The following is a 15,341-nucleotide window of genomic DNA, read 5'->3' on the forward strand; positions in this document are numbered from 1 at the left end:
AAATTGACTTGAGATATCGCTCTTTCATATCTAAACAATTTGTTATTTTTAAAATTTACGACCCATGTGTACTCCAACGGTGGGCTCAGTTGGGAAGAGCGCTCGGACAGAACCCAAGAGTTCGCGGGTTCGAGTCCCGCATCGTTCATAAATCTTGGTTAAAAATTTTATTTGTATAATTGCACATTATCAAAAACATAGGCTGATGAAAAGGCGAATTGTTAACAGTTGTGCTACCTCAGAGTGGATAAGTAGTTTGGTGAGGACTGAGGGATAATGGGTGTAGTATAACTCCACTCTTAATGATACGGTTGGTATCATCGTCATCAGCCGGAAGATATCCACTCCTGGACAAAGATCTCCACGACGATCGGTCCTGCGCTGCCCTCATCCAACGTATTCCGGCGATCATGACCAGATCGTCGGTCCATCTTGTGGGTGGACTACCACCACTACGTCTTCCGGTACGTGGTCGCTATTCGAAGACTTTACTGCCCCAGCGGCCTGTCCGTCTGTCCGTCAAACTATGTGCCCCGCCCACTGCCACTTCAGTTTCGCAATCATTTGGGCTATGTCGGTATCTTTGGTTCTCTTACGGATCTCCTCATTTCTGATTCGATCTCGCAGGGAAACTCCAAACTCCGGGTGGTATAACTATATAATATTCTGTTTGCACTCTTACCTCAAAGTTAAGAAATATAATATTTCAACAACGCTTAGTATGGAGAAGCCCATAAAAAGACCGAGAAGACCGCCGCAGTTCGCGAGGAAATCCGTCGGACCGTACAACTCCGATCTCCTCGATGTTATGAATTGTGCTTCCTTGAAGAATATCATCACTCGGGCCATGAGAAGGCTGAAACAGGTAAAATTACTGTTGTTTAAATATTTGGATTTCACAGGAATGATAAATTAATAGCAACGCACATTGGATCTTACAATATTTTAGTATTTTGGTTTACTAGCCGCTACCATAAAAGATATTTTTTATGGAAAAGGAGGACAGACGAGCGTACGGGTGGCGTGGGTTGGGTTGTTAAGTGATCACCGCCGCCCACATTCTCTTGCAACACCAGAGGAATCACAGGAGTATTGCCGGACTTTAAGAAAGGTGTACGCGCTTTTTTTGAAGGTACCCATGTCGTATCGATCCGAAAACAACGCACAAGGAAGCTCATAGCTTTGTAGTACGTGGAAGAAATCTCCTTGAAAACCGCACTGTGGAGGACCGCCACACATCGAGATGGTGCGGATATTATATATTACAATGATATATGATGTGATTGCAGATTTTACGAAGTAGGTACCTATCTACACGAATATTTTGATATGAAGTTTCATTATTTATATCTTACAAAAAGTAAAAAAAGATAGTATCGTTTTTGGTTTGGTGCAAGGAATGGTTGAATAGCGAAACGAAGGACACTCGAAAGCGGTGTTTGACATCGTCACAGATGAACAGGCATAGAGGCTGCCGATAGAATTGAAAACGGTGACTCGAACCCATAAGATTTTCCCCTACCAAAAAGTTCCCATCGCGGCTCAAGAAGTTTTCACTTCAAAAAGGAAAATAAAGAAAAAGAGCTTAAATATAGATAGATGTCTGATATCCCGTAATCTTAGAGCAGGGGTGATTGTTTCAATAGCATGGATTGCTTTGAAAGAAAACCTGCCACAAAATAAAACTACACTTGTAAGACAGTTCGCAAAATCGATCTCCCTTAGATTAAGGATTGGTCTCCGCTGCGCTCCAACTAAATACCGCCGGCGTAGTCGTAAAGTGCGGCAACTAATACTCGAACCAGTCTCGAACAATGTTGCGTGGTAAGACTTGTAAAAAGAATATCTACTACATGAAATAAAAAGACACTGGGATCACATATCATCAGTAAGTATTTTGTATTTTATTAAATTCAATGTAACATAACACGAAGCGTATGTAACAAAATTTGAAAGATGCCTTGTGTGCGTGGCATCTTGACCGAGTGTCAAGATGCATCGCACACAAGCATCTAATAGTTGCCGTAATAAAAAAGCTATTGTTCTTAAGTAGTGCGGTATCTAGTTGGATACTTATCCTTAATCTAAGCGATCTCCATATATAAGTACTAAAACCTACTCCTCTTCGTCGGTAGGTAGTTTATAAGCTCTGAAAAGGGCTTTCCAGTCAAAGTCTGCTTGAGAAGTCTCCGCCTCATATTCGATGGACGTACACGCTGGTAGACACTTGCATTGCGCTGCAACTTTGCGAGCGTCGCCCAGAGTATCGTTCGAGTGGATATCATTCTCGAGACCCGATTGTATTTCAGCTGTCACTAGCTCCGCTGAAAATAAAAAAAGTGTATGTGTCAACACCGACGCACGACTGGAGTTTACTCCTCAAGAACGATTGTCTTTGAACAGGCACTAAACAAAATCAAGTCCAATGGAGTCGGTTACAAACAGACATACAGCAGAAGCTAATAAAAGCGTATTAATTAAAAAATCAAATAAATCCTTAACGCTCAAATATGTCAGGAATTGCCCAAACACAACTCCTGTTAAAAGTGGAACTCAAAATTCCAAATTCCATTTTGGCACACCCTAATTAGGTATATTATACTACTTGCGTAAGCTATCACGCAGTTATACTGTGTATGCTGGCTACACACAAGTATATAATATATGTGTATATACACACACACACAATTGAAAAGTGAATGGTGCGCGAGAAATGATGCGCACCAAAAACGTTACTATCCCATTTGATGAGTAGGTTTTACTCTCCATATTTTTCTCATACCGAGCGCCTTATATGAAAATCGATTCTTAAGGAGTAAACTCCAAAAAAACACGATTAGTGGTTTACTAAGCCCCTGGTGCCGCTTATGAAGTGGGTGATCCGCACGTCACCTTTCGTACCAGGATAAGGAGAGAATTGTTACCGGATATAAAAAAATCGGTACGTACGAAGTGCACTGAACACCGGATGCCGGCTAGATTATGGGTACCACAACGGCGCCTATTTCTGACGTGAAACAGCAATGTGTAAGCATTACTGTGTTTTGGTCTGAAAGGCGCCGTAGCTAGTGAAATTACAGGACAAATGACACTTCACATCTTATGCCTCAAGGTGACGAGCGCAGTTGTAGTGCCGCTCAGAATTTTTGGGTTTTCCAACAATCCTGACCGGCACTGCATTGTGTAGTGCACTGGGCAGAGCGTATCCGAATTACCATCTGCTGAACGTCCTGCTCGTCTCGTCCCTTATTTTCATAAAAAAACACACCGCAAAAGTATTATTACACTGTAATTTTTAAATACTATATAAATAAGTTTACGTTTAAGTACAGAAAAGAACATCGTGGCGGCCATTTTGGATTTCGCCGTCATGGTTATTATTATTTTACACCAATTGTAATACACATTGCCAAACTTTTACCTGTTTCGGCTCTAGACTTACAGAACCGTCCGTGCGTCGGACCGAAGGGTGTGCGGGTACTAAATAATATTATAAATCTGTGTGTAGTATATAATCCTAAAATTTCCCACTAAAATATTAAATTTACAACATGCATATGTTTATAATATGACGCTGGAACTGGCCACCGACGACCGTTAAATTAAATAATAATAATATGTAATATTAACAGCTACACGACTAGCGCGCATAATGCCTCAACCGTCTGTTTTACAGGGGACACACCTCCCATTATTACCCTGCGTGCAGCGAGTCTATGAGCCTGGGGATGAATCCATGCTTTGGTTTTTCATTATTAACTTTTCAACTTCACATTTAATGAGTCTTCAATTAGGATACATAAGATTCTTTGGTGCAGCAATTGTCGATCCCTCGGGATCTCGGAATACGTGGGATCTCGCACTTAGAAATCAAAATAATTTATGGCATTTTTAAGTGAAAGATGTGGTCTCTGCCTACCCCTGTAATGATTCAGTACATATTCGAAAGTATAGAAACCAAAAAGGGACACACTTTTTGCCGGCAGTACACAAAATGTTCCATCATCACACAATGCTTGGTAACTCCAGGGATTTAAAAATAAATGAACAGTACAGTTTTTGTTTGTCGATGTGAAATATGTTGGCGCAAAGATACAGCTAGTTTTAAAGCTAACGATGAATGATTGTCTTCCAGTTTCCTTATTAAGAATTTAAGCTTCTTGTTTTGCTTCTTGAATTGTTGCTTCAGCCGTAACAAGATTACGTATCTACGTACATTTTGCTGACTTGATTATTGATAATGCATAAAGATACTTAATCCCGCAAATTACGCGGTATCTCCGGTTCCTTTTTGGGAAATATTTGGCACAGAATACATAGACATACACAGGACACAATAGTACAAGCTAGGTAAAATAGGACATTCGGTAATACTTAAAAACAATTCTTTATATTTCTATGACAAAGAATAACACCTATTAAGTTATCTTAGACCTTACTGCTGACTCATGGTTTAATCGAATAAATTATAATACCATTATACTTCGGTACTGAGATGTAAAGGTAAATGTGAAGGTTGCTTTGAATCATGACTTTGTGACTAATATGAGGCATTTATTACAATTATTTTAATATTATTCTATGTAACAAGTGTGATACATACTTTGTGCGTTCTTCATACAAGGAACACTTCCAGCGTTACACACCGTCATATTGGGTCCATCTGAAAATATATTGCTATTACAATTATTGTTTGCCACACTTTTATTTTGATTTGCATTTGGTATATATGATCTGTATATAAGATCGCTGGAGTAGGTTGGGTGAGGACAGCGCAGGACTAATCGTCATGGTGATCTTTTGGGGAGGCCTTTGGACTCCAGCAGTGGACGTCTTCCGGCTGAAATGGATGGATGGATGTATCCAACATTCTGTAATAAAATACTTTATAAACGCGTGTTCAATTTTTTTTTTTGGTTTAAATTAGGTACATGGCGGCGATTTTGTTTTAATTTTTATTATTTTTTCAATTTGTGATTTTTTAAGTGATTTCAACTGGAATTAAATACCCAATTATCCCGCAGTAAAGAGTGATGCAAATGAATTTAATATTTTTTTAAAACGGCAAGTACAGCTCGGGAAACAAACTTTCAGCTGTCTGACAACAGGGATACTCGTGTTTGTTACCAAACTCGAACGGATTTGTATTTTTTTTTTTTTAACTTGTATGGCAATACAGCGTTTGCTAGGTCAGCTAGTTTATAGTATATAATCAGAGTCTTAAATGTTCGTGGTTAGTGAAACTATTACTTTTATTTTCTAATGTTACCTTTAGATTATTTACTCTTCATTCATAAGGTAGTCAAACATTCATAATGGTCCACCCAAACCTATACCCGAGATCTAAAGTCTGCCTAATACAAAGGTAGGGTAGAATTGAGTTATACATTAGATCTCATTAATAGCCTCTCTTTAATACCTGAATGATTATTAACTTGTCAGTCTTTGCAACTCTCACAGACAGTTAGTTCCACATTAAAATAATATGCTTTTAATAACATAGACGTTTCATTTCAAAACTCATAACATTTAAGATTAATAATTGTTATCATTAATTATTAATTAATTAATTTAAAAAAAACAGATGAGTATCGAGTGCTTTAAAAAAATACCGTTTTGCTCTACTAAAAAAGCAACTTGCTGCGGAGAAACTGGACCACTTCCATTGGAAATAACTTTCTCTAAAAGATTTTTTTCTGTGTACGGACTTAAACACACGCAAACACACACATACACTTGCAAGGGTAATCATAACACTTTTTTTTAAATTACATTTAAAAAAATATATAGCTTAAGTAGGTAATCGGGGAGCCACAATACATCCAATCCCACTTAACACCTTAGGGAGGAGGGGATGGCTGAAAAACAGCGCTGCATGGAAACATAAATCCATGATTCCATGTCAGGTGAAGCTGAGCCTTTTCCTTTTGCCTTTTTAATATACCAATGTCTGAATATCCACAGCGAAGCCTGATGTTCCATCTAGTTCCATTACATCAGAGGCGAAACATATCTGACATCGCGTTGTTACTGAAATTAGCCCAAAATAACATTGATAGTCCGGAGCTTCTTAGCAAAATTAATCTTAATGTTCCTACTCGTAGTCTTAGGATACCGGCTTTGTTTGGCATCGATTCCAGCCACACTAACTACCGGAAAAATAGCTTTTTTCCTCGTTGCATGCGGCAGTTCAACAAGCTTAACCATGATAACCGTTTTGACCTCTTTACTTGTAGTCCTCGTGTAGCTAAGAATGTGCTTACCAAAGACAGTGTCGATGTAAGTCTAACATAAAAAAAAAGCACTTAATCTCATATGTTAGAACCTATTTTGTGTTACAGTATTGTTTGTGTTATATATTAATCTGAGCTTAAGCAATTTAAAAACATATGTGGAAGCTTGTAATAAGCATTTATTAATCTATTTGTTGTGTAAAATTTGTAAAAATGGCTGTAAGTTTCCCAAATAAAATAAAAAAAAATTGTTTCATCGCGTAGCCTCATTATTCATTTTATATTTGTAATGTTTTTGTATGGCAATAAAGAATTTATTAATATTATTATAATTAAATACTGATCATAAATAGTTACGCGGCATCCCAAAATGAACACATCCGCATCTGGCGTCGGTGAAGTTGGTTAAACACTCCATTTCACAATTTGCTTGAGTGTAAACTTTGAAATACTGCAGATAACGCTCGCTTGGGAAATAACACTGGCGTCTGTAAACAAAACTCTATTTTAATCTTTAACAAACCACGTTTGGTGCAAACGAGCACGTTATCTTATAACTAACCTATATAAGAACAGACGGGGAATGCAGGTTTTACGATGCGCTATCGCAATCTATGATGAAAACTGGGAAAGTTTAACGTTCGTAATCCTATACTAATACTATAAATGTAAGTTTGTTTGTTAAAAAGAAGAAAGAAAGAAAGAAAAATTATTTATTCTGCAATTTAAACCTAAGTAGTATACAAGTAGACTTATTTATTAATTTACATGAACATGCAGAATTGAAGTTCACCTCAGCATTATGCTGAGGTGAACTGAAGCGCTGGTCTTCCGGAGAACCCCAGGTGGTCTAGTGGATTGTCAAACTACTTAAATGTTATACATATTATGTGTTACGCTTTTACGTCAGAGCTACTAAACCGATTTTGATGAAATTTGGTACAGCGATAGACTATAGCTTGAGAAAGGACATAAGCTACGTTATCCTGGAAAAAATCGAAGGTTTAGTTTGCCATATCAATCTTCCTCCAAATAATATTCATATAATATGTTGGGAACGGGAGCAAAAACGGGAACCGGAACTGGAATAAGGACATGAGAAAATCTTCAATTCCAAATTTGCTTATTATTTTAAAAAATTCATTATCGACGCGGATGAAGTCGTGGGCATCATCTAGTATAATAATATATCTTTCAAGTTGTATTTAAATACATTAATATCACAATTGTGTTTGGTTTCTTACCTCGTTGCATCATATGGTTTTAAACCTTCAGACGTGGTCATCATTTTGGGCTTGACTGCGACAACAACTTCCTGTGACAAAGGGGATCGGAAATATTGCTGCGATAGTCGTGGTAACTCCGCAGGATTGTGGAGAAGAATCTGAAATATACATGCTAGATTAGTTGGTTATAAATTTTACGACTGGCTCTTTATATGTAAAACAGATTGAGGAACGAAATTCGCGTGAAACAGCGAGGCAACTTGCAAAAACTGTTTCCATTCCATAGTATTTTCTTTAATTAACGCGAGTGTTACACATTTAAATAAAATACTTTTAACGGATTAAAACGCTTGTAATTGTAACTGTGTTTTTACATTAGATTTAAGCGTAAAAGTTACATTTTTATTTTTATTATAATTAACCCGACGTTTCAAGACTTTTCCAGATCTCGGTTAGGGGTTCAGTCCCCCTGAAAACGAGCAAAAATTATGCAAAAATGTAATGTAAAAAGACAGTTCCAATTACACGCGTTTTAATCCTTTAAAAGTGTTTTATTCCATCAAGATGACCTGGCTCACAGGTCCTTGAGAGATGCTGGCTTCTAAATAGATACTTGAACAACCTCCAAAATCTCTCGACCTAGGCCATATTGATTTCTATGTATTTCCAATTTTTAATGTGCTGGATGGAGAGTTTTTTAAGAAAGCAAGTTTAGAAAAAAATATTTTCCAAATAAGTTTAAGTAATGCTTAGAAGTTACCAGCAACCTTTTCATTCAAATTTTTTTGTGAGCCAATATATTGCATATTTATAATTTTTATAATTATCAATAATAATTTTAGAGTCTAGCACCATAAGTAGTAATTAAATATGTAACAATACTATTCAACGGTCTTTGGTGTAGCAACTATGGGCGACGGTGATCGTATAGCATTCCTTGACAAAAAATCTGTTTTTTTTTTTAATGAAAATCATGGATGAGATGTGTAGCACATTCAGCTGATGGTAATTGATACACCCTGCCCATTACAATGCAGTAGTAGCAGAGGCACTACTACATAAGATGCCAAGTCTCATTTCCAGTAATTTCTCTAGCTATAGCGCCCTTCAGACCGAAACACAGTAATGCTTACACATTACTGCTTCACGGCAGAAATAGGCGCCGTTGTGGTACCCATAATCTTATCGGCATCCTGTACAAAGGAGAGGATGCTTTTATAGTCATCATTATTTTGCTCAGGCTTTATATAGGCACCTTCTTCCACGAATCTACTAAAAAGTAGTGCAATGAATTTTTCAAGTCATTTTGTAGAATAATAGGGCTTGTACCTTAAAGCTACAGCCATAAATCGTAAGTAATGAAATTCAGATACCTTAAATCCTTGAACTGGCCCCTTACACAGATAATCTAAATCAATTTGTCTTGCTTTTAACAAAAATGTTAAACCAGATTTTGCACCATATCCCTGAAAGGCAACAATGCTCTTAGTTTAATATAAGGACGCAAATGGTTAGTAACTAGATTAAGATTACTTAAAAACTAAAGATGAAAATTAAAATGGATTCAATTAATATCTTTGCTAAGATTAACAGTCTAGAAAGGGAAACATAGAATGGAAATGTTAATTTATAACTAAGAAAGGTAGAAAGACTTAAATAAAACTCATCATCAACGAACGTTTGATGCTTGGAAAAAATGTAGGTACTTAAGTTTTATGTATTGTATGTAACCCTTTTGATTTCTAAACAAATATCTCACCTAAATAATATATTAATAACTCAACAAATATTCATACATACATGTTTTATTTATATACTCGAAACAAACATAAACTCGCAATTCCATCTACTAGGCTCCGTAAAATTGCTAAATGTTTTAAAGTGAATTGTGTTATATTTTAAAAATATACTCCCAAATGATATTAAATTAAACCAATTAAAAAATTTAATGTATCGTAAAAAATAAATTAACATCGAAGGCCTATTATAATGTGAAAGATTATTTGAATCGTATAGTTGGGATTAATGTTTCTAAAATTATTGTTAATGAATTTTGTTATACATATTTGAATGTTAATGTAACTTTTATACTTCATCCTGACTTGCACTAAATAATTTTATAAAAATACTAGCTGACCCAGCAAACGTTGTATTGCCGATATTATAATCGCGATACAAAAGTACCTAACTGTTGATCGTAGATGGGTGAAAATTTGAAGTTGTATGTATTTTTTAATGCGGGCTCATTTTATAGTATATATATATATATATATATATATATATATATATATATATATATCATAATCAAATAAATTTAAAAAAATGTAAAAAAAAATAAAAAAAGGGTGGTCCACGCCAAATTTTGCGTCGACCACCCTTAACATTTAGGGAGATGAAAAATAGATGTTGAGGAGGAGGAGTTTAACTACAAACACCGCGACCTGAGAATTTTATATATTAGATTATATATAAGTTATATATGTATCTAAGTCCCTACTCTGTGGTAATACGTACCTGATGTATAAAAAGACATATTCAAGGGCAAATAGATAAAAAGATTTAGAAAATGTCAAAGCATAAATGGCAAGGGTCAAAAACCTGCATTTGCTATTGTGGCAATGCAGTAGTTTTTTTGGCAACCTTCCAGAAAGCATTTAGTTTGCACTTACTTTTAATTTCGAAGGTATTCGACGTTTCGGGTGCAGATTGCTTGTTCAACAGCTCCACTGGTGTTTTATTTTAACCATACATATGCAGACTTTTATTATTTATTATTTGTAAGATACTCTTTTGGCGAATCAGGTTAGAAATATGTTTTACCCACCACTTGTCCGCATCACCAGTTACCATATGCATGTTTTATGTAAAATTTCACATGAATTCGATTTTATCTTTTCTTTTTCCAGCGCACCTACTTCGCACTAATTTAACTACGTTCGTCAGAGAGGTCATATCGTCCTTTATATGTAAAGTATGTAAAGTTACATTTCGAGTTTTAAGTGAACATACACATACAAAAATTGGATTTTGATCCTATAATATCTTTCATGCTAGGCATACAAATTATCAAAAGTGATTTGAACTTGCTGACCGCCAAACGCGAATCCATAATAAAGCTGTTTTGAAAAACCTTTAGCTGCAGAATAAAAGTATTTTAACTAAATGATGATACTGTCGGCGTGTGAGGCAGAATAAGGTATACCGCATGGTGCCGTTATCAACAAAACTTCTCTCATGTTTTCTTATTCTAGAAATAATAGTAGATTCCTGAAGGTCAGTCCAACACTTATGAGTTGGTTTACTTACAGATCCACGATGGGGGTAAGTCTCTAGCGGAGTATCAGGTGGATAGCCTTCTTCCAGAGTCCAGCTCTGCGATGTGTTGGTGAACTCGAGGTAGTTGTACGCTTTGTGCAAGCTGAACAAATTATTAATAGTTATAGCAAGCTAGAGGTTCTGGGTTCCCGGTAGGTGCAAACATTTATATGATGAATATGGATGTTTGTTTCCGAGTCATGGATGTATTTATGTATGTTTAAGTAAGTATATCGTATTAAATATTACGTTGTCTTGCAAATTAGGCATAGCACAGGCTTTGCACATATTAAATTGCATACCAGAGGAAACGCTATGTCAAATATACCAACTATATTATGAAGGTACCAGTGGGAGGCTCCTTTGAACAGGATGCCGGCTAGTTTATAGGTACCACAACGGCGCCTTCTGCCGTGAAGCAGTAATGCGTAAACATTACTGTCTTTCGGTCTGAAGGGCGCTGTAGCTGTTGAAATTACTGGGCAATTTAGACTTAACATCTTATGTCTCAAGGTGACGAGCGCAATAATTGTAGTGCCGCTTAGAATTTTTGGGTTTTTCAAGCGGCACTGCATTATAATAGGCAAGGCGTATCAATTACCATCAGCTGAACGTGCTGCTCGTCTCTTCCCTTATTTTTATAAAAAAAATATTAATAAAACTAATGAACTACAGGCGTCTTCCGCAAGTCTTACTCAAATAATGCAATAAGAAATTTCAACAAAACTTACTTTTCCACTCTGAACAACTGATCAGCATTGAGCGTGTTGAAGGTGTAACATTGTCCTTCTTCTGTCAGGATAGGAGAGAACAGGTCAGTGCAGCTATCTTTGGGTATGTCCTTCCACTTGCATCCCAAGAATATTTCAGTTATGTTCGGCGACAGCTAAAACACGGAAAACTTTAATGTTTATACTCTTCAATATAGCTCTACGAATATGATGCAATTGGTACTGTATTTGTGTCTCAATGGTCTTTATATACGAACATCACCTGTGGGAGGCTTCTCTGCACCGGATGCCGGCTAGATAATGGGTACGGCAACGGCGCCTAATTCTGCCGTTTAGCAGTAATCTGTAAGCATTACTGTGTTTCCGTCTGAAGGGCGCCGTAGCTAGTAAAATTACTGGGCAAATGAGACTTGTCACTTGACATCTTATGTCTCAAGGTGACAAGCGCAGCTGTCGCAGTTGGGTTTTTCAATAATCTTGAGAGGCACTGCATTGTAATGGGCAGGGCGTACCAATTACCATCAGTTGAACGTCCTGCTCGTCTCGTCCCTTATTTTCATAAAAAAAAGAAAGATAAAAGTACTATCGTCATTAGGAACTTAATACCTGTTCCAGTTTTCTACCACAAATATAATAAGTACTTACACTTAGGTTAAACGTCACCTTTTTGTAGAAGGGCAGGCCTTTTAAACAGTTGACGTATTTCTCCCATCGCAATATTTCGTAAATACTCAAAGATGAACGATAGTTTTTGATAGTTCTAGTACGAGCACAAAATCCAAACGCCCCGTTCGTAAGATTTCAAGTAGAGACAAATTAAAAACTTAACTATATCATATTCACCTCTTTCAAGTTATCAACAGTCACATTTCCCAGTGAGAATTTTCTTCCAGTTTTTGGGGCGAGATGGTCGTCGCATACGAGGCTCACATCTTCAAACAGAAACCGTCTAAAATGAAGTCGAAAACGATATCATTTAGTGTGTATGTCACTGTACAAGGTTTCGCCGGTAAATCTCTGATCTCGGCCCTCAGAAGTCACCTGCTGTTTTGGCGCCAAACCCAACGCCGGCCACTTGTGAGGCTATATCTACTTGTGTTTACAATAATCGAGGTATCATTATGCGGTTTATGTTACGGGTTTCTAGATAAATAAGCTTGGTAATTGCGGGCCAAAAAACGTGATTTATGATAGATTCGTGCTGTGATATCGCCGCTCTTTTAGAGTTAAGATTAACCGACATTAAATTATTATTATTAGAATTTTATTATTATTAGAATTTTACACAAGACAAGATTTAACAGTAATGGTTGGTTAATATTGGTTTTGGGAACCAAATTCTCTTCTTCGTCGGATTACTCTTGACAGAGCAGTCGTGGTCACGTCGAACGACGAACGATTCTACGCCAGTTATCCCTGGCTGTTGCTTCTCTGGCACATGTGTTGAGGGGAGTATTGGTTAGGGCTTTGATCTGGTCTGTCCAGCGCATAGGGGAGCGTCCTTTTGACCTACTGCCGTTGACCCTTCCCTGAACAACAAGTCTCTCTATGGCATGCTCTCCACGTCGCGTGATATGTCCGAAGTATCTGAGGATACCATCATGGATGGGGAACCAAATATACTGCAGATTTTAGTTACAAGTTCATTTAACTCCGTTCCGCTTCGCTTCCGCCTCAAACAAAAATACTGAAACGTTACGACTTTCACGAGTAAGCTAAAAACATTAATATATTAAATAAAATACAAGAGTAATCGAATCCAGTAGAAGCGTCAGTTCACACACAACATAAAAAGTAAAGAAAAGCGAGCATTATATTAAAATACCTTAGATCGAAAAATATTGAGTTTAGAACTAACCTCTATTTTGAGCAATTCATGCACACTAACACAAAATGTTATACAAATTGCGAGTGTAAGACGTAGCTGAACTAATATTCCTGGCCTGTTTTTATCGGTTGTCTAACAGCAAGATAATCTATCTCGACGTATTAATTATCTAAGTTTCTAAGTTACGATGTCGAAAACAATATATTAGTAAAAAAAAACACAGGTAAAAAGCACAGTTCCGCGTTAGTTTCGGATATACATCATAGCACCTTGCCCTCGACAAATAACGCATATCATGTTACAACAAATTTTTCGGAATTATTAGGAAAATTAAAGAATTCGGTTCCAGTAGTAAAGCGAATTCCAAAAGGGGCTCGCATTACTGTTGCAACTGCACTCTCCAAAGTCATTCGATCTACAGTCAACCAAAATTCAAAAGATAGTTGGGAGCATTTGTTCATGTTCGCATATTCAACTTTACATGCAAAAAAAGATGACCACAGTTCACTCACACAGAAAATAAAATCAAATTGTTCTGACCCAAATATCTTTGGCAATATTTTAAATAGTAACCAAAATTCAAAATTCAACATTTTTCGAAAAGTAGAACAGAAAGTTAATGACGGTGACGTGAAAGGTGCTGCATCTATACTTTTTTCAAATGATATCCTGGCACCCGACTCAAATGAAACACTTTTGGCTTTACAAAGTAAACACCCATTACCAGATGCTAATTGTGTTATTCCGGAACCATCTTTTTCCGATAATCATCTACGGGCTAATGATGGTGATGTACTAAAAGCAATAATGTCCTTTAAGACTGGTTCTGCCGGCGGCCCCGATGGACTGACACCCCAGCATCTGAAAGATCTGGTATGTCCTTCCACAGGGGATGCGGGTAGAGCGTTGCTTGAGGACATTGTTCTCTTAGTAAATCTCATGCTTTCTGGAAAAGTTAATACCGAAATTACCGAAATTTTATATGGTGCAAATATATGTGCTCTTAAGAAAAAAGATGGTGGTATTCGTCCTATAGCCGTGGGCTGCACATTTCGACGCCTTGTTTCTAAAATTTGTTGTAAACATATTTCTCCTTTCCTATCAACTAAATTCATTCCAACTCAGTTGGGTTTCGGCTGCAAAAGTACTTGCGAAGCTGCAGTCCACGCTGCGCGAACTTTTTTGGAGAAGAACTCTGGTGATGTCTTTTTAAAATTAGATGTGAAAAATGCTTTTAACTCTGTTGATAGGGGAGCTCTGCTGAGAGAAGTTAAAAATTCAATTCCTTCAATATATCATTATATTTGGCAATGTTATAGTAAACCATCCAAATTATTATTCAAAAATCATAATATTTGGTCTTCTGTTGGCTGTCAGCAAGGCGACCCTCTTGGTCCAGCAATATTTAGCCTTGCCATTCATTCCGCCATAACAAAACTAAAATCAAAATTTAATGTTTGGTACTTGGATGATGGTACTTTGGGTGGTGAAGTGGACTCTGTTTTAGATGATTTGAAAGTTGTAATAGAAAGTTTTAGCTCAATCGGCCTTGAGTTAAATTTTTCAAAATGCGAGCTTTTTATCGGCGAAAATTTCCAAATTTCAGACCGGGTTGATATTATCAATAAATTTAATGTTCTGGCCCCCAATATTAAAGTTTTGGATAAGGATTTCACTTGACCTTCTTGGAGCTCCATTATTTCCTGTTTCAATTCCAACGATCTTAAACGATCACATTAAAAAATTTAATAATGTTTCGGACAGATTATTAAAAATTAATTCTCATATGGCCTTAACTATTATTCGGTCTTGTTTATTTGTTCCAAAATTTACGTACCTCTTAAGGTCTAGCCCGTTATGGAAATTTCCAAATTTGCTTGATGTGATTGATATTTCACTTAAAAATATTTTAGAAACCGTTTTGAATTGCGCGTTTACAGATCGTGCATGGTCTCAAGCCTCTTTACCGATACGGTTTGGTGGTTTGGGTACTCGCAAAATTTCGGGC

At 36.7% G+C, this 15,341-nt stretch overlaps 1 protein-coding gene across 4 annotated transcripts in view; it reads right to left on the reverse strand.

Moving 5' to 3' along the window:
• The window catches only part of LOC126966230 (pickpocket protein 28), a 37,955-nt gene that overhangs the window by 650 nt on the left and 21,964 nt on the right, over nt 1-15,341 (reverse strand). For 3 of the 4 annotated variants that reach the window (XM_050810187.1, XM_050810186.1, XM_050810185.1), the window contains exons 5-13: nt 12,349-12,454; nt 11,506-11,660; nt 10,766-10,877; nt 8,833-8,925; nt 7,478-7,617; nt 6,591-6,721; nt 4,604-4,663; nt 2,120-2,324; nt 683-856 (exon numbers count right to left, since the gene is read on the reverse strand). In XM_050810187.1, coding sequence (XP_050666144.1) covers nt 683-856; nt 2,120-2,324; nt 4,604-4,663; nt 6,591-6,721; nt 7,478-7,617; nt 8,833-8,925; nt 10,766-10,877; nt 11,506-11,660; nt 12,349-12,454 — 1,176 coding nt within the window. Of the gene's footprint in view, nt 1-682; nt 857-2,119; nt 2,325-4,603; nt 4,664-6,590; nt 6,722-7,473; nt 7,618-8,832; nt 8,926-10,765; nt 10,878-11,505; nt 11,661-12,348; nt 12,455-15,341 lie in introns of those variants that run through there. The other variant, XM_050810188.1, reaches the window with a different exon arrangement.

The sequence above is a fragment of the Leptidea sinapis genome, chromosome 9 (genome assembly GCF_905404315.1).
Source record: "Leptidea sinapis chromosome 9, ilLepSina1.1, whole genome shotgun sequence".
Taxonomy (NCBI): Eukaryota; Metazoa; Arthropoda; class Insecta; order Lepidoptera; family Pieridae; genus Leptidea; species Leptidea sinapis.